General features: G+C 37.4%; 2 protein-coding genes across 5 annotated transcripts in view; both read left to right on the top strand.

Annotated features, from left to right (window-relative positions):
• Positions 1–653: 653 nt before the first annotated feature.
• Positions 654–13334, top strand: tdrkh (tudor and KH domain containing). Of its 2 annotated transcripts, XM_059532595.1 has the most exons (15): positions 654–798; positions 2803–2960; positions 3122–3213; positions 3754–3946; positions 4069–4208; positions 4285–4591; positions 5360–5526; positions 5613–5788; positions 5938–6002; positions 6098–6249; positions 6557–6670; positions 6750–6804; positions 9356–10354; positions 12742–12830; positions 12954–13334. In XM_059532595.1, exons 2-14 carry the CDS (start codon positions 2834–2836, stop codon positions 12795–12797), a joined length of 2643 nt encoding a protein of 880 aa, XP_059388578.1. In that variant the 5' UTR covers positions 654–798; positions 2803–2833; the 3' UTR covers positions 12798–12830; positions 12954–13334. The 2 variants fall into 2 exon arrangements, with proteins under 2 accessions (XP_059388578.1, XP_059388579.1); XM_059532596.1 differs by lacking the exon at positions 9356–10354.
• A 668-nt stretch (positions 13335–14002) lies between these two features.
• Positions 14003–20443, top strand: part of mbtd1 (mbt domain containing 1) — a 12929-nt gene continuing 6488 nt past the window's right edge. The window contains exons 1-14 of one of the 3 annotated variants that reach the window (XM_059532594.1): positions 14003–14183; positions 15229–15430; positions 16206–16339; positions 16429–16543; positions 16656–16738; positions 16816–16933; positions 17036–17170; positions 17330–17418; positions 18125–18359; positions 18466–18521; positions 18598–18702; positions 18787–18934; positions 19028–19110; positions 19232–19466. In XM_059532594.1, coding sequence (XP_059388577.1) covers positions 14163–14183; positions 15229–15430; positions 16206–16339; positions 16429–16543; positions 16656–16738; positions 16816–16933; positions 17036–17170; positions 17330–17418; positions 18125–18359; positions 18466–18521; positions 18598–18702; positions 18787–18934; positions 19028–19110; positions 19232–19466 — 1759 coding nt within the window. In that variant the 5' untranslated portion in view covers positions 14003–14162. The other 2 variants (XM_059532592.1, XM_059532593.1) reach the window with 2 other exon arrangements.

Raw genomic sequence — 20443 nt, 5'->3', positions numbered from 1 at the left:
GTTTCTTATGATATTGTAGTCTGCAGTTGTTGTGTAGTCTACTGCAATATTTGAAGGAATAGTTAACACACAAACGATCATTTGCCAAAAATGTAAATTCAAGCCATCAAAAATGTAAATTAACTTGTTGATTCATTGGATTACATTTGAAGAAGAAATTTAGCGTTACATCATTTGCTCACCAATGGATCATCTTGAGTGATCGGGTGTCATCAGAATGAGAGTTAAACACATTACTTCATAATCCACACGATTTAAGTAAACGTCTTGTGAAGTGAAAAGCTGCATGTTTGTAAGAAATAAATCCATAAATAAGGCATTTTAACACTAAACTGATGCTTCTGGCCAAAACACGAGTCCATGATAATCCACAATAATATTTATTTCAGAGATATGGGCAAAACTAATGTTCTTTAAGATACTTCAGATATTTTATATTTCACAGTCTGTTACGTATTCCATTTTATAAACAAAAATCACATTCCGTGATTGGATTTAACAAATCAAGACTTGATTATGCCATCAAGATTGTAAGAAATTATTACGCCCACAGTGTGTTGCTTTAATCGTCCAATAGTGGGGGGGTTGTGTGCACCTAAAGAGGTTGTGATTGGTTCTAATGGCTGACAAGCGGGATATTGACCAATCACAGTTGAAAGGTTAAGTGTGCGTACTGCGTACTACAGAATCAAGCACGCCAGCGCCGGTGGATCAGCAGCAGCACGCTGAAGGGTGTCATAAGATCATTTGAAGGACTCTCTCTGCGTGGGTTTCTTCACATTTTATACAGTTTTAGAGGTAAATATATCGGAATATCTGTATTAGTGCTTTATCTGGTTCTGGTGTTTGTGCATTAGGCGTCCGAGGAAGATGCAGTTTGAAAACCCAAACGACTTGTATATGTTTCAATGGCATGACCCAGCCAAACAAACCTATTGACATACGTAAGCTTTTAAAACAATTAGGGCTTTAAAACGCGGGATTGATTGTTTGAGAAGGCGAGAAATGCACCGCACCCTGTGACTTGACATCCATCACGCGCTAACAGATGCTGCATTAATAATTGCACACGCATATTCACGTGCATGATCTTAATGCACAACAGGTCCTGTTTTTATGTTCATGTGTATCTGATAACGGTTACAAACTACAGCTTCAATGAGCAAAAGAAAACCCAGGAGAGATAGATGATACTGATGCACGTGAATGCCGTCTTGTTCATATTTGCTCAGGTTTGCAGAGAGAATGCAGTAAAGTGAAGCAGACCTACATCCAAATAAAGTCTGGTTTGGCCTATGGCTAATGATCCTGCTGATCCACCCAAATCTGAGTTTTACATATTTGCTGATCGATAATCTGATTAAATTAGTTATTATGAGAGAACCACTTGACAAAGAATATTTGTGGATTATAAAAACCTTCTTCATAATGAATTAGTTTTTCTTGCTGTTCAAGAAGCTTTTACAGTCTAATGATTTAATATGGCTATCAACACTTTTGGTTGTTCTGCCACATGTGCAGCAGATGTATATCTTTTCAAATGCAAAATAATACCTCAGAAATCCATCAGATTAGGTTGCATGCAGTGTTATTGTAGTTTTGTTTATATTAAATAGCATTAATTAACATTTTAAAGGACCTTATAGTTTATATTTTCAGTTTGCATTTAAGGTTTCAGTCCACGTTTCCTCTTCAGATTTTAGTCACTCTTAAGGTTAGATGTCAACTTTTCAAAATGTAATTAATAAGTATAGGTTTATTTTATTTTTGCTTTATTTTAGTTAATGAACCTGCAATATTACAATTGAAACATTGATTTGGATTCTAATGAAATGTGAAATGACCTTCAATATGCATTTTATATATATATATATATATATATATATATATATATATATATATGTATATGTATATGTGTGGGTGTGTGTATATATTAATGTGCTTGTTAGGGTTATTTATTAGTTCCCCAGTTGAGGAGCTCCTGACGGGATGGTGCCTTCAGCTGGTGTTTGTATTTAATTTATATTTCACTCTTTTGCCTCTTCCTCTTGCTGAAGAGAGGCAGCACAGGAGGTTTGAGGTCCGAGATGGACGTGGATTTCCCTAAACCCCGTGTGTTTCTGAGCTACAGCCCCACTGGCCTGTTTTCACAGTGAGAATCATTCTGCATGGTGTTGCTCCTGTGTGTCTGCAAGATGGACGCCAACCGCTTAATGCATCAATACTGCGCTGAAGCTCTGCTTTATCCTTCAGCTGATGCAGTTTTTGCAGAAATACCTCCTGCAAATCATTTGATTTCGAGGTTTCATTGGGTCAGGGAGATTAGAAGACAAAACATGTCATTATTGCAGCTTTGTCCAGTCCTCTGCTTTGCTGTGTGCTTGAACTTTAAAATCTCATTAAATAAAACAATGACACTGATGTTAATCGTCATGTTTGAAAGATCTAATGTGTTCCAGAAAGGTTTCCACAGCCTGTATGATGTCCTAAATCCAATTATAGAGTCGTGTTTGTTAAATGTGATCTTTGTTCTCCTTATTTAGCCAACTTGGTATCTAAAATTAGGCTACCTAGAACTAATCTCATAAATGAGTGCTCTAATAGTAACTTTTGATTAAAGTTCTGCAGATGTTGTTCTGGGACTGAAAGACAACCAGAGGACCCATCTTTGCCGTTGTCATCAACCATTCATTCGTGTTGCATGGCACTACTAAGAAAGCCCATGTAAAATCATACATGGTGCGGGCTAGAGTCCGGGTGTTGCTCTGTTCATGCACCTTACAGCTCGTTCTGCATCTCTAGGTGGAGTTTACCAGTTGGTCCGACCCAAGTGATGGCCTTGGTGAAAGATGGACCGTGGAAGAGCCTGAGCTCTGGGAAGAAAGTAGCTTTGGCTGCCGGCCTTTCTGTGGGGGCCACGGTGGGATACCTTGTTTACCGTCACATTCAAAGCAGCAGTGGTAAGTTGTGAACTCTAGCAAGCGTTTTTTTTTTTTTTTTGGCATGAACAATTGGCATGTGCCACACGTTTTCCACTCACGGATGCTCAATGATATTGTTTTGTAAGTATAAAAGTGATATAGTGTTGATTTATTCTTTATTCCTTTGTTTAATTCTGTAGTGCAATGCCAGAGCAAAGAGGAGTCCAGAATATCTGTTCCCCTTGACGTGTACCGATCTATTGCAAGATATCAGAGCACCTTTCTAGACCTAGTGAGTGTTTGTTCTGTCTTAATGCATGGTACTAGAACTATACAGTATATGCAATATACCGTTTAAAAGTTTGGGGCCTGTAGGATTTAAAATATATTTTTGCAAGAATGTCTTAGGCTCACCAATGCTGTGTTTATTTAATCAGTTGTAATTTTGGGAAATTATTCATTTAAAATAGCTTTCTTTTTAATATATTTTATATTATAATCTTATTGTGATAAAGCAGATTTCTCAGCAGCTTTGAATCATTCTAATATACTGAGTTGGGGTGGTTATTTATTAATTTGGAAACTTTTTTTTTTTTTTTTTTTTCCAGGATTCTTTGAATAAAAAAAGTACAAGTATTTATTTAAAATATAGTCTCACTGTGAGTGTGTTCCTCATTTGTTGCTTTAGATAAGGGTGTACTAATATGAATATAAAGGATTTAATTTGATTACAAAACATTATTTAACAATTATGATGTTTAAAACATTCTAGAGAAACAAAAAAATATTTGATTAAAAAGGTATACAATTTTTAACTCTCCCGTTTGTGTAGGTGAATCAGAAGTCTGGTGCCCAGATAAATGTGCTGCCAAACACTGAAGAGCAGAGCCTGGTGAATTTTCTGATTCAGGGCTCACCGGAGCAGATTCTTGTGGCGCAGTGTGCTCTGGAGAAACTGGCCACCGACTGTGAGGTCATCACCGATGTCATCGACGTACCTCAGACGGCATTTGGACGAATTATAGGTTGGCGTTCAGTTTACTTCAAGTAAAAGTGCCTATTGTTGTATTTTTAGAGAATTTGTGCTTCGCTTCATTCTGTCAACATATAATCTTGTGTAAAATGTTTGAAATGTTGCTTGCTTCAGGTCGTGGTGGTGAGACTTTGAAGTTCATAAACCGAGTCTCAGGGGCCAGGGTCAACTGCTCCAAAGATCGTGGACGCAGCTTGGAGGAGAAGGGCAAGATCACGATTACTGGCACACGCAAGGAGATTCAAAGTGCTAAAGTGAGGTTTTCACACACAGATTTTATGCACACATGTAGTGAGTCAGACCCAGTGTTTGATGGGTTTTTCCTCCCAGGAAATGATCATGGAGAAGGTCACAGAGAATGAAACTGTACGAAAGCGAATAAGTCAGGCTTCTGCCCTGCGTCAGAAGAGGAAACTGCCGGAAACAGAGCAGTTCAACAAGGCTCAAGGACTGGAGAATGAATTATTAAAGCTTAATGGAAAAGATTTACCTTCCCCATTGACTGAGCTGAAACAAGAGGGGCCTGTGACGGTCAACGGCTTCACAGACAACAGTGATACTGCTGAAAACTCCCTTAAATCAGAGGAGGAGGAGATTCTCTCTCCAGTGTCGCCTTTGGAGATCTCCAAATTTGAAAGTAAGATTTGTCAATCCCACCTTCACAAGGCCAGTGAATTAAAGGAATCTCCAAAAATGACATTTTTCCTCATTGAGAAACTATTGTAGTTATTATTAGAATATAATGTTGGGTTTTTACCCTTTTCTGTTTAAAATGTGATGCATTTTTTTTTTATTATTATTATTATTACTATTTTTTTTTTACCTTTTTTTTTTTTTTTTTTTCTCAACTTTTTTTTTTTTCTTTTTTTTTTTTCTATTTACTAAGGAATAAGGCTGAATGATTGATCAAGATTAAAATAAAGCTTTGAAAGAGAAGAGGAGAGGGGTCAAAGCTTGATGCCTTAAAATCTGAAAATTTAAGTTGTGGAATTTTACAGTTGTACTGTTTGGTTGTATTATTATTTGAATGCTATTTTATTTAACAGTACTAAATTATTATTACTTAGTATGTAATTATATTAGTATATTGTTATATTAATAATATAAATATAACTATATAATAGTAGTATTTAAAAAAAAAAAAAAAGATTTAATAATCGAACTCTTGAAAGTGACGTGACATTCAGCCAAGTATGGTGACCCATACTCAGAATTTGTGCAGCCCTACAAACCTGGAGTTTTATTATTTTTATTACTATTATATTTTTATATAAATCATTTACAACTTTTCTGAATTTGTATTAGGAAAAATTGCATTAAGTTTTTTTTTTTTTTTTTTTTGCTCACTCCACTGAGGAATTCTATTTAGACCCCTATAGAAGTAATAATTGGCCTTTCTTATCAGTTCCTAGTCCAGACCTGAGCTTCCAGCCCGATGAGCATCTGGAGGTGTATGTGTCTGCGTCTGAGAATCCTCAACACTTTTGGATCCAGATTCTGGGAGTCCGATCTCTACAGCTGGATAAACTGACGGCCGAAATGAGCCGTTTCTTCAACAGTGATACCTCACAAGTAAGTTTGCCTGACCCCACTTGATGTAGGATCCATGACCCTGAGAAATGAGTGATTTCTACTATATCATACATCTCCTACCACAGGAGCACAGAGTGGAGACCATTATTGTTGGAGATATAGTGGCTGCTCCATACAGGGACTATGGCACGTGGAATCGTGCTCGAGTGTTGGGAATTCTGGGCTCTGGCCTGGTGGATTTGTATTACGTGGACTTTGGAGACAACGGGGAGCTTCCACGGGAACATTTACGAAGCATGAGGTAAATAAGAGATGGAGAACGCAGAATCAGCTATTTATATGCTTACTGGGCTCTTGATTGTGTTTTACCTTCTATGAATAACCGCAGATGCATTTTGGGAGTGGTATGTATACAGTACTCTTTCTGATGGTGTATTTTGTGGTGTTTAGAAGTGACTTCCTGAGCCTGCCCTTTCAAGCCATTGAGTGCAGTTTAGCAGGGGTTCGTCCCGCAGGTAAAGGGTGCTCTTCAGGTGTTTATCAGTGAAATTTAGGTGTTATCCACAGAATGAAATTAAAAAATTTTATCTTTTGGTACTTTGTTTTTTAGGAGAGGTTTGGACTGAGGCAGCCCTGGATGACTTTGAGCGCATGACATACTGTGCTGAATGGAAACCTTTACTGGCCAAATTGTACAGTTACTCTCATTCTGAGATCTCATCCTGGCCCAACGTTAAACTCTATGACAACAGCCAGGGAAAGGTTAGAGGTTTTAAACTGGAGTATTTTATATTATAATGTATTGCATTTAAATTTTGTAATTAGGTGACCATTTCATCGGTTAATTCTCAGGGTATCAAACCCATGGCCTTGGTGTTTTTAGCACCATGTTTTACTGTTTTACTGAGGTACAGGAATTCACAACTCGTAGGTTACCTCTTCTGAAACAGTGTTTTGGTATTATTTATATTCTTCTGTTAGGTTGGCACTGACAGACAACACTCACATTTCTTTTTGAAATTGTGAAACTTTTGTTTTAATCCTCTGTGGTCTGGCATCTCTGTCTCAGGCTCTGGATCTCGGTAAAGAGTTGATTCGTCTCGGTCATGCTGTGAGCTGTGAGGATGAAGGGACTGGGATGAGGGGAGACTGGGATGAGAACAGATCACTGCAGAAGATGCTGGTAAGATGCATATGGATTGTTTACAGTGTATTGCAAGTGGAAGCAGCACTGAGAGAATCAATGCTTACGTTTTTTGCAGGACGACATGACTGGAGCAACATCAGAACTCAGTATGTCCTGCATCAGTTTATCAGGTACGTTTTCTGAAATGAAGAATTGAATTGAGACACTTAAACTTCCATGGGCAGTAGGGCTGTCACTTTTAGTTCGAAAATCGATTCCACAATCGATCGGAAAATAGGGAATCGATTTTTAACCAAATATGTACACTATTAATTTTAAAAGAATTAAAAAATATAGATGTAACAAAACTCACAAACAAGCAGAAAAAGAAAATAAAGAATTCCGAAAGTGCAGTATACCTTGCGAAAGCGAAACAGAAAATACCAGCAGTTTTACGTGCCAGTGACGTCGAAAGCGACCTCTTATGCTGCGTTCACACCAAACGCAAATAGAGCGTCTGGTGCGAATGATTTCAATGTTAAGTCAATCTAAAGACGCGTTTACGCTCGTCTGGAGGTCTCGCGGTGCGGTAAACTAGTATCTAGTTACAGGAGATTCTGAGTTATAAAAAGGACCATTGCAAGCTGACAGCAACCGGCTTTTGTGGTGGAAAATTGGCACCTTGCGCAGCTGGCAATGAAGTACCTGAGTGTCCCTGGGACATCAGTGCGGGCGGAGCGCATCTTCTCAACAGCTGGACATATAGTGAATAAAAAACGCTCTGCTCTGGACCCCGAAAATGTTGACCAACTTGTTTAACGTTACCTGTCCAATAGTTTGTAATGGGTATAGCCTTTTTGCGCATTTCCTTATGCCTGCCTAGTGCCGCCTATCCTAAGTGTCGGTTACGTTCAATAAAAAAAACACACATGCCCTGTTCTCAAGTCCATTTAAAGTTGCATTTTTTTTAACAGTTGTTTGAAATGGATTGAATCATTATTTAAGATAATCTTGGAGATTTTTGAATTGCCTAAATCATAAATGCAGCCGGGTTGAAGCCTGCAGTGATGTTTTTCTTTTATGGCAGCCATCCCCTCTGCATATAGACGGTTTCAACGGCAACAACATAAACAAACGTTACTTTGCATGCGCGCTTTTGTGGACCTAACTTAACTTCCGGTAGACTTCCAAATAGAATCAATAACAACAGCCAAGTCCCTCTAGAGTAGATATTTTTTGATAACAAACAAAATATGTTTGCCGCGTGGATCAGGCGGACTTAATGAAAATGCAAATTCATTCTTTGCCAGCAGGAGATGTTTTAAAGCATAGACATAAAGGGCGAGAAATAGAGGTTTCCCCAGTAACAGCTGTAAACAAAGCAGAGCTACGCTCACAGCTGCTTTATCAGGCATATAACATGCAAGTCTTCCTTCAGAAATACAGCGATATAAAAACACCTGTGCCTCGTTTTGATATTTAAACATATAAATGTAAGGAATTACTATTATTAAACGTGCAGTACATAACGTTACTCATGTTTATTCAACGAAGCCTTTTTGAAAATCGATCAGTTTTAAAATTCTGGCGAGTCTCCAAAAATAAATAAATGTATGGGAAACACATCCCGCAGCACAACCACCTGACCCCAACTTCAGTCTACTCATCACATTGACTTTAACTGCGTTTGTAGAAGGCACCGCAGCCAGACTGATATACACAACACAGACCGGAAGTTAACTTAGGTCCAGGCGCGTGCGCCCGATGAAACCGTCTATATTATTTTTCTAGAATGTCGCACTCCTGTTGCTGTTTGTTATTCTGCATGAAACTTCATGCCAATAAATAAGAAATATTGCTGGCTTGTGTGTTTCCAGCGCTCTCTTTACGTTTGTCCGTTATTTGACGTTGAAAAAGGAAACTTTTTTTTTTTGACATGGAAAATCGATTTTACAGTCGATTCAATGAACACTTATGTCTTAAAAATCGAAAATTATTTTTTCACAAAAGTGACAGCCCTAATGGGCAGCTTCATTGTTCATGCATTTTATAATTTTTTTTAAAATCTGTATGCATCAGTACATGCTTGCATTCTTCTACATACACTGCTGTTCAATACCTTGGGGTTAGTAATATTTTTATTTGGCAAGGCTACATTTAAATTGATTTAAAGGTACAATTTGTAAGATATTTGCAGTAAAATATCCAAAAACCACTAGGCTAGTGTTATATATTTTGTCCAGCTGATTACTAGCAATATCTCCTAATGTTTTCAACTACTTGTAAATCATGAGAAAATTCCCATTCTAAACGGTGACACGGGGCAGTGCAGTCGCCTGTCAATGACGTTAGTTACCCTTTGTTACCGCCTTTACTGACGTAGAAACCACATGACACATAAATCCGTGATTTATCTTTCCGTCTGATTGATGGGCGTCAGGGGTTGGGTAGAAGACAACAAATCCCATCATTCCACGCTCCTTAGCGTCATCAAACCACGCGATTGTTGTTGTTTTGATAGTGCGCCCTCTAGTGGCAGGTCCTACAACCTGTACCTTTTAAAATGACAAAAGAAAAAAAATCATTTATTTTGCTACAAAATGTTTCAAATAAATGCAGTTCTTCAAACTTTTTTTATTAATTGAATTAAGTTTTGCTATAAATTTTTTTTTTTTTTTTTTTTTTTTTTAATATACATACACAATCTTACCAACCCCAAATGTTTGAAAAGCAGTATTTCAGTTCAGCAGAGTTTAACCAGTCCTCGGGGCGACGTATTCGGAGGTTCAGAATATCCATGGGTATGCAGGCAGATGGAATGGTCTTCGTCTCTCACAAGCTCTTTAGAGATGGAGCGAGCCGACGTGGACCAGAGCCTGTGTTTTGGACTCATGTCTTTCTCTTCCTTAATCCACTCCACTCCATCTCAGAACCTGAGTGATCTGGTCAGCCAAATACTTGAGTCGTCTTCCTCCGCGCTAGACCCACCAATCCAATCGAATAACTTAACCCCTGCATCACCATTACATGAGCCATCAGTGCAGGAAATCTCATCTTCATTTCAGTCTCCATCCTGTGTAGAGGCTGTGACATGTACGCTGGATTCTTTCACTCTTAATGATGACGTTTTCCTTGGGACTCACTGTTACAACAGGAAGAATAAGACCGCAACATCTGTATCAGATCAGACGGGCTCCTTTTGCGCGGTGGATAGTTTCAGTGAAAATACTGCGAGCAGTGACGGCATCAGAGGAGTGTGGTATTACCTCAGTTCCTCTAGGGACTCCTCTGAATTGTCTCTCAGCACCACCATGCCTCAGTCTTCCACTACGTCTTCGTCTTATTTGACAGAATCTTGTGATGAGACCACTGCTTCCTCGGGCTCTGTGATTGAGCTGAGTTCAGATTCATCAGATGCTGGAATGCCACTCCGTCCAGCTAATCAGACTCATCCACGTGCAAATCCAGAGGTCATCACGCTGAGTGACAGTAGCAGCTGTGAAAGCAACTTAAGTAACACTTCTGAAGAGTATAAACCTGAGCCCTTTACAGTGGGAAATTTAGATGAACCACACCCACTAAAAAGTGATGTGAAATGCCAGACGTCAAGCTTGACTGAAGAAATGCTGCATAATAAAGCAGTTAGTGCAACTGAAGAAAGAGGAAAAGATCTTGAGGGACTAAAGAACATTGATTTCAGAACTGAAAAATGCAACGGTGGTGAAGACAATTCAACAAGAGGTGTAACTTCTATATACTGTAACTTAACACACTGGAGCACATTGGATCACTGTGGGATGTGACTGGTTTTCACTAAAGGACACCTTGCTGCAACTTTATACTTTACACGTGGGTTTGAGCTTTAAGGAGAGCTGCTTGCCTTTTTATTACTGGTGCTCATTTAAGGTGAAGTAAATTTATATAATTGGGCCCCAAAATTCTGGAACCTTTTAACTATTAGACTAGCTTCACCCATGCACATGCACATCTTAAAAAAAAAAAAAAAAAAAAAAAAAAATCCTGTTATTTTATTGCTTCTAGTTTTTTCCCCTCTTCATTTTGCTTCTTTATTACTTTTCATAAAGAAATTTAAAATTTTATATAAATAAAATGTATTAGTGGTAGTGTTTGCTGTGTGTGTGTGTAATAAATAAATAAATATATATATATATATATATATATATATATATATATATACATACACAGTCGTGGCCAAAAGTTTTGAGAATTACATAAATATTAGTTTTCAAAAAGTTTGCTGCTAAACTGCTTTTAGATCTTTGTTTCAGTTGTTTCTGTGATGTACTGAAATATAATTACAAGCACTTCATATGTTTCAAAGGCTTTTATCGACAATTACATGACATTTATGCAAAGAGTCAGTATTTGCAGTGTTGGCCCTTCTTTTTCAGGACCTCTGCAATTCCACTGGGCATGCTCTCAATCAACTTCTGGGCCAAATCCTGACTGATAGCAACCCATTCTTTCATAATCACTTCTTGGAGTTTGTCAGAATTAGTGGGTTTTTGTTTGTCCACCCGCCTCTTGAGGATTGACCACAAGTTCTCAATGGGATTAAGATCTGGGGAGTTTCCAGGCCATGGACCCAAAATTTCAACATTCTGGTCCCCGAGCCACTTAGTTATCACTTTTGCCTTATGGCACGGTGCTCCATCGTGCTGGAAAATGCATTGTTCTTCACCAAACTGTTGTTGGATTGTTGGAAGAAGTTGCTGTTGGAGGGTGTTTTGGTACCATTCTTTATTCATGGCTGTGTTTTTGGGCAGAATTGTGAGTGATCCCACTCCCTTGGATGAGAAGCAACCCCACACATGAATGGTGTCAGGATGCTTTACTGTTGGCATGACACAGGACTGATGGTAGCGCTCCCCTTTTCTTCTCCGGACAAGCCTTTTTCCAGATGCCCCAAACAATCGGAAAGGGGCTTCATCGGAGAATATGACTTTGCCCCAGTCCTCAGCAGTCCATTCACTATACTTTCTGCAGAAGATCAATCTGTCCCTGATGTTTTTTTTTGGAGAGAAGTGGCTTCTTTGCAGCCCTTCTTGACACCAGGCCATCTTCCAAAAGTCTTGGCCTCACTGTGCGTGCAGATGCGCTCACACCTGCCTGCTGCCATTCCTGAGCAAGCTCTGCACTGGTGGCACTCCGATCCCGCAGCTGAATCCTCTTTAGGAGATGATCCTGGCGCTTGCTGGACTTTCTTGGACGCCCTGAAGCCTTCTTTACAAGAATTGAACCTCTTTCCTTGAAGTTCTTGATGATCCTATAAATTGTTGATTTAGGTGCAATCTTAGTAGCCACAATATCCTTGCCTGTGAAGCCATTTTTATGCAACGCAATGATGGCTGCACGCGTTTCTTTGCAGGTCACCATGGTTAACAATGATTTCAAGCATCACCCTCCTTTTAACATGTCAAGTCTGCCATTCTAACCCAATCAGCCTGACATAATGATCTCCAGCCTTGTGCTCGTCAACATTCTCACCTGAGTTAACAAGACGATTACTGAAATGATCTCAACAGGTCCTTTAATGACAGCTATGAAATGCAGTGGAAAGGTTTTTTTGGATTAAGTTCATTTTCATGGCAAAGAAGGACTATGCAATTCATCTGATCACTCTTCATAACATTCTGGAGTATATGCAAATTGCTATTATAAAAACTTAAATATTAGAAATTGGAAAAGTTGCTGCTTATGTAATTCTCAACTTTTGGCCATGACTGTTTATATATATATATATATATATATATATATATATATATATATATTATTTTAAATTCTTTAATTGTTATATTTTCAAGTTTCTTTCGATTTCAGATTTTTTTTTTTTCATTTATATTTGATCTAATACTTATATTTTTATTTTTAGCTCTTCAATTAATGAAAAGTATTGATTTTAGCAAAGAATTATTTTTTTCAGCAGCATTACATTAATTTTCCCCCTAGGTTTTGTTTTATTTTTATGTAAAGGCAAATTTTTAATTTTCATAAAAAGTGGGCAGCACATTAAAACGATCTCCTTTATGATATATATAATCAGTTTTGCCTTTTTTTTTTTTTTTTTTTTTTTTTTTTTTTTTCTTCCCCTTTTTTTCCTTTTTCAGAAGTTGCCTCAATTTCTGGAAGTGTGGATGACACCATTGATGAGGAATTCAACTGACAAAAGACCAAAGACATGTATGCCTTGATACTGGTAAGCAAACATCAGTATAATCTCATATATTGTTTCGTTGCTCATGTGTATATAATATCCCATTTAAGACCAGATGATTGATTTAATGATGTCACTCTCCCTGTATTGTCCTCTCCTCCCCAGAGACCAGTTGTTATCCTCATTTAGCATTCTGCACATGATTCCGGTCTCCGAGCCTTACTTGACTATGCCCCCTGCTCAGACCGCCTGTATTTACTGCATAAGTTCTCTCATATAAGGAATGGTTTCCACAGTTCATATCTTGTCTGAACATTTTGGGACATCTGGAAGACATTTGATGGTTAATTTTTATACTGTTTACACTTGTTCTCATTGTGTTCAACTCATTTATGTATAATAGGTTACATCAGTCATTCTTTGCATTTTATTGATCGTCTGAAGAACAGATGAAAGACAGTTGAAGAGCAGAGCTCAGGGAACTCATGATTGAGTTAGTTAGGAACCTTATTGTTGCAGTGTAGCACCAAAGTTTCTTTGTTTTGTGTTTATGTCGATGGGTTAAGTTTTTTTTTTTTGTACCGTTTCTCATTTTGAAAAAAAATATTTGTTGTGAATTGAGTTTTATTACATTGAATGCTGCAGTATGTATGTGTATAAAATTAAATAAAGAGTATTATTATACCCCATTTTGGGTTTTGAGCAAGCTGAGTAAACGCAGTCCTGTTGTGGGTTTTGGATCATTGTTCTGTGGAAAAAGTGGATGTAATAAATGCACACATTTATTTTCATTTTTTTAAAAAGACAGAATAATTCTAAGGTTGTTATAAAATATGCAAGATGTTAGGTGAAAGTAATTTAAATAACCAGGAGCTAACAGCAATGATGGAAAATATGGAAATGGATCAAGATATCTCTTCCATTATATTTTATTATTTAAAAACGTTTCTGCCGTTTCTGATCTCCACAACACGACTCAAACGTAGGCTAACAGATTTGGAAAGGTATAAAATGACATACGGTTTATAATTTTTTTTATTTTGTTTATTATTATTTACATTATAATAGGACTACAACTGCACACCTGAAAAGAAACGGTATTTATTTGATCTGTAATTATTCACTTCCACTAAAGCATTTCCTTTTACCTTATATGGTGTAAAAGATGCAGACCAGGTAATCCGTGATTGGCTAATATCCATGTCAATCATACTATCCATGCGCACGCGCACTTGAGCCATGACAATTGTTGATAATCAACTGGAGTTATTTTTTTCCTTTAGAGTAAAATATTTTCAATCCTGGCCCTTCCCTCAGGGGGGCTCTTGGACCATACCACAACGAACATAAGGTACCGACTTGCATGAAGGGCTAATGGAAAACCCAAGGGATATGGTAAGAAAGAGTTTATTTGAGACCGCTTCCTTGATTTAGCGCAGTTAGCGGTTAGCAGTGTTAGCCGTGCTCTTTGTTTTGGTTGTCAGAAACAGATCCTGCTCGTCACACAAACTGCAAATTTTACCTCATTCAAATCACTCGTAATACTCTCTATGGTATGTAACCGCTTATTCAAGCTAGTTGTCTCACTAAATGGTGTAAATACAATTAATCATGTATGTGTTTTGTGTAGGTGAAATATCCCCGCAGGCCCATGTATGTGTAAATGTTTGTGTTTATGGTTGTGTCTCAAAAATAGTCAGTAGACAGTATTTCTGGGGATCATAAACGCGTTAAGCCCGTTTTCATGAAACGTTCTGTCTATGTAGAAAGCTCACTAGGTGTTGGGGCACAACAAATATGCATGTTTGTGTTGTGATAGGACCTAAAAATCACTTTATGGTGGGTTATGGAGATATAAAATGTGTATATTTTTAGTAAAATTGTATTTTAGCAGGTGGTAATGGGAATGGCATGCGTTCAGATGAAGAAAATGGTCTGAAATTCATTCTGAAATCAGGTCACAGTGGTTTGGACAGATCCGTATCTGTTGCACCAGTCTAGTGCTTAAATTGTGAAAAAAATATAAATATGTAGAATTGGAAAATACACAGACGCAATATGGAAATATTATTTGAGATTCTTTTACTTTGTCTCCTGTCTTGAAATGTGCTGTGGTGATATTGAGTGCTGATGATATTGACCCTTTTAACACGATATTTGCTTTTTGTGACCCATGACAACCTTCAATTTTATGCATGTGACGTAGTGTGCTTCCTAATTCCCAGCTCATTAAAGCGTTGATGAATTAATATAAAGATTATGGTTATCACTGACGGTAATATTTATCATGCTGTATTATGTCAAAGCTAATCATTTATTGAAGTATTAGTGGTATATAAACTAGCTTTAATCCTCATCTTTCTTTGCTCTTCCATTAATTTGACGTTCATTCTACTTTTTGTTTCTCCACATTTTTCACTCCTCTCGCCTCTTGGCATAGGCTGAGCACACTCCCCGCTCAGAGCGGAAGAGAAGAGATTCGTTTGGGATGTTTGACGGGTATGACAGCTGCAGTGAAGACAGCAGTAGCAGCTCCAGCTCAGAAGACAGTGAGGATGAAGTCCCCAGCATCCCCGCCAGCCTGCCAATCATCAAAAACAACGGCCAGGTGTACACCTATCCTGATGGAAAAGCAGGCATGGGTTAGTAATTTGCATATAAAGTGGGGTCCAAAAGTTTTGATTACACACAAAAATTGGTTTTGTTTTCCGTTCAGCCCTGGAAATAAATAGAAAGTATTATATTTTCAAGTTAACTTTCTGTTTATGGAAATCCTTCATGGTTACAATATAATTTCTGATTTCTAAAATTGTGTAAAATTGACTACCAAACAAAATTAAGCTACGGTTTGCATTTCATCTAGGATTAATACGCTCAATATAGTGATATGTTACGCGATCTTGAAGAGTCAAAACCACATTTATTGTTTGGATTTTTGTGATTAAATCACAAGTATTTGAAAGCTGAGACCGTTTGATTTTAAAGGTAACAAAGCTTATTGAGATTACTGAATGGCAGTTTGTTACAAATAATGTTTAGTGAAGTTCACACATCAACAGAAAACAACCTAAACTAAAAGATTGATCTTGAGATTTAGAAATTCTTATAAATATCGTTAATCCAGCACTAGGGTCCATACAACTGATATGTTTACATATTGTTGTTTAACCACATTGTGTGCACGAAATAGTCACAGACATAGTCAAAATGTGCAACTGGAAAAATGCTTATTGAACATCACTGTTTTAGACAACTAATTTGGCCCTCCAGAACAGACCGGTTTTGGTGGAAATTTCAATGCATCATTAGTTCAATAGTGTGAATATATATATATATATATATATATATGTATATGTGTGTGTATATATATATATATGTGACTTATTGATTTGTTTTAATTTTTCCTCCTTGATGCAGCAACCTGTGAGATGTGTGGTATGGTTGGTGTACGAGATGCTTTCTACTCTAAAACAAAGAGATTCTGCAGTGTATCCTGCTCTAGAAGCTATTCCTCCAATTCTAAAAAGGCCAGTATACTGGCAAGACTTCAGGTAACTACTCATAGTCTTAAGAAGCACTCCTAATCAAAACACTACCTGTATTGTTGTTCATTGAATGTATTCTTCTTTTGTCCATCAAGGGTAAACCACCTACGAAAAAGGCAAAAGTCTTACAGAAACAGCCATTGATGGCAAAGTTGGCAGCTTATGCACAGTATCAAGCAAATCAACAGAACCAAGCTAAATCAAAATCAGGTAAATATCCAGGTTTAAAGTGTCATTGTTATTGTATTCCTAATTGATTAATAATCGGTAGTAGCAGTCGCATCACTTAAACACAGCATCATTTGTTCTTTTGCTCATGTAGTGGTTCCTGTTGAAGGATTTGACTGGGGCCAGTACATTTGTAGCAATAATCTTGTTGGGGCACCAGTCAGCTGTTTCAAACATGTGAGTACAGGCAGAGATTGAACGAACATTGTTTTGTCTTTAATGTTTTGACTGTTTTTAACTTGATCCCTCTTCAGGTGCCCATGGGTATGTGCTGGGGTGACATAGCAGAGGGAGTGAGGGTGGAGGTCCTTAATTCTGACACAAACCTCTCCACAAAAGTTTACTGGGTAGCAGGGATTGTCAAACTGGCAGGTAATGTAGTTTAATGACTGCCAAGGGGTTTTCTGTTAATAATATTTCAAGTATAATAACTGGGAAAGGTATGATACGCTATTTATTTTCATAATTTCTTAGGATTTAAAGCTCTTCTGCGCTATGAGGGTTATGATAATGACTCAAGCAAAGACTTCTGGTGTAATCTGTGTATCCCAGAGGTCCACCCTGTTGGATGGTGTGCTTCTAGTGGAAAGCCACTGGTGCCTCCGAAATGTATGTAAAACATTAAGCCATTCTAAACTATGTAATAAGCTGGTTTCTTTGCAGTTAAGGTAGTGTGAAGTTGCCATTGCTGAATAGAAGTAATTATAATTTTTTAAAATATATTTGTTTATATATATATATATATATATATATAATTTGTTTTCATAGCCATCCACCATAAGTATTCTAACTGGAAAGCGTTTCTTGTGAAACGACTAACTGGAGCCAAAACACTTCCACCAGATTTCGCCACAAAGGTAAGATACTCTATCCAAGCAGTAATCATGAATCTGTTCTTCAGTAGCGAGAGACTGGAAAAACCAGTGCAGCAAGATCTTCCTGATATGAAGATCACAAAGCGTTCAGGTGTCAGACTGATTTATTGTAACACAGGAAACAGACATCGATAACCACGTTTACTTGCACCTCATTGTTTGTCTCTGAGATAAAGTGCAATAAATAAAAATTAAAAAATTGTGTAAACTTGTTTATTTCTTTACATCTTTGTTTTTTTTTCTTCCGTTGTTTTTTTCTTCTGTTGTTTGACTTTTTGAAAGTAGCATCCAGAATTCCTTTGAATTGTCTATAAAGGCACAATAAATAATATAATTAATATTCAATTAATTTTTTTTTATCCGAAAATAATTTAATACTTTCATTCAGCAGGGATGCATTAAATTGATCAAAATTGATAGTAAATGCAATGTTACAAAATTTATTTATTTCAAATAAATGCTTTTTTTTATTGACTTAAAAAATTATCAGTTTCTATAAAACATTAATTAAATATAGTTTTAAAATTAAACAATATATGTAATTTTGAGCAATTAAATGCAGCCTTGGTGAGCATAAGAAGCTTCTATCAATTTTTTTTTACAAGTGTTACAAACCCCAGGCTTTGAATGGCAGTGTAAAAGTTTCCATCTGTGAGTAAAAACGATTTGTTTAAATGTTCAATTGAAGGTTCAGGAGAACATGCAGTACCCGTTTAAGAAACTGATGCGTGTGGAAGTTGTGGATAAGACCCACCTGTGTCGAACTCGTGTGGCCCTGGTGGAACAGGTGATTGGTGGACGTTTGCGCCTGGTGTATGAGGAGAGCCAGGACGGCACTGATGATTTCTGGTGTCATATGTACAGCCCACTCATCCACTCCATTGGCTGGTCACGTAGCATTGGACACCGTTTCAAAAGATCTGGTCAGTGTGGGAGTCTGAATGGTTTTTGATGGACCTTTTCAAATTTGATTCAGCCAAAAATAAAATATTTTATGAAGCTAAGCGTGTCTAATGTTGCCCTCTGCAGAGGTGACAAAGAAAATGGAGGGTCAGATGGATGCTCCCTCACTGTTGTTTCTTAAGGTATGTTTGGAATTGCTTTTTTAAATTCAGCTGTGTGTTTACAGTCACGTTCATGTGTCATCTTTTGAACCCATAGATCAAGGATGTGGATCAAAGTGGAGAATGGTTTAAAGATGGAATGAAGTTAGAGGCAATAGACCCTCTAAATCTCTCTGCTATATGTGTTGCTACTGTAAGAAAGGTAAAATGCCATTTTGACAGTTTTCTCTGTTGGACTCAAACATCGAGTTGGGCAAAAAATCACTCTGAATGGATTATCTCTCAGGTGTTAGCAGACGGGTACCTAATGATCGGGATTGATGGTTCTGAGGCTGCTGATGGGTCGGACTGGTTCTGCTACCATTCAACCTCTCCATCTATCTTCCCAGTGGGCTTCTGTGAAATCAACAACATTGAGCTCACACCCCCAAGAGGTACTTTTCCTTTCACTTCTGCAGTGTGATCTGATCTGACTGCATCAATCAAATTTGGCCATTTTTGCTAATGAATCTGAAACTGCTTCACAGGGTACACCAAACTCCCTTTCAAATGGTTTGACTACCTCAGAGAAATGGGTTCAATTGCAGCCCCTGTGAAGCTCTTTAACAAAGTAAGTTTTCATGCATAGACTGTGAGGATTTCTTTTTATTTGTCAAATTATATGCATTGTGTTTTGTCTTAAATTACACATTGGGCTGCATGCATTAACTCATGATCTTTCATGCTCTCAGGAAGTACCGAATCACGGCTTCCGTACAGGGATGAAGCTGGAGGCAGTGGACCTGATGGAGCCGCGTCTGGTGTGTGTCGCCACAGTAACCAGGATCGTCCACAGACTCCTGCGCATTCATTTTGACGGCTGGGAGGATGAGTACGATCAGTGGGTGGACTGCGAGTCTCCAGATCTCTACCCTGTAGGCTGGTGCCAACTGACCGGCTATCAGCTGCAGCCACCTGCCACGCAAAGTGAGTGAACAGTCCAGAAGATTCTGATTCTAGGAGGTTCAAACTGTTTCTTAGCAACACTGTTTATTCTCCCATTTTCACTTGGTGTAAATAGCATCTAATTGCTATTTGCACGTTGTGTAAACGTTGCACGTTGTAGACTCCATCGCTATTTACACTTAGGGCAAATAGCCACTGCTATGTAAATGACTTCTGTTATTGGCTGACCTCTGTATACCAGCATAGACACATCAGAATGAAAGTTACTGAATACTGAGTAAACTTGGGCCCATCATAATTTTAATTTATTTGAGTAGTGCAGTTAGGTAAAATGAGTAATTACTGCAAATTACCAAACCTTTCTTTTTGTCAGATCCAATCAGTCAAGTGTCCTTTAACAGTTCACATAAAGGATAGCATGAGACACATGACTTATGTACTATGCAAAGTATAAATAATAGGCTAATCATTTTGATTATATCTATAAAATATTATTTAATGTTGATTAGTAAATATATTTGGAATGATAAGATAACATATGTTAACTTAAAAAAAAAGCTTTTTTTATGTATTTATTATTTTTTGTATTATTATTATTATTATTATTTTTTTTTTTTTTTTGTAAGCGATAATGTATTTTTGTATTATGTTTAAAATGGATAGTTCACCCAAAAATTAACATTCTGTCATTAAATACTCACACTCATGTCGTTCCAAACCCGTAAGGCCTTTGTTCATCTTTGGAACACACTTCAAGATATTTTTTATGAAATCTGAGAGCTTTCGGACCCTCCATAGACGGCAAGGGTCCTACCATGTTCAAGGCCCAGAAAGCTCTAATATTTAATAAAAAATATCTTCATTTGGGTTCCAAAGGTGAACAAAGGTATTTTTAGAACGACAAGAGTGAGAGTAATTCATGACAGAATTTAAATTTTTGGGTGAACTATTCCTTTAATGATTGTTTGCATAGAATAACAGCTTGTCCCTTTCCTTCT

This window comes from Carassius carassius, chromosome 40, assembly GCF_963082965.1.
Source record: "Carassius carassius chromosome 40, fCarCar2.1, whole genome shotgun sequence".
In the NCBI taxonomy this organism is placed as follows: domain Eukaryota; kingdom Metazoa; phylum Chordata; class Actinopteri; order Cypriniformes; family Cyprinidae; genus Carassius; species Carassius carassius.
Note: the sequence above shows the minus strand (reverse complement) of the source record. Positions and strands in the feature narration are given on the sequence as shown.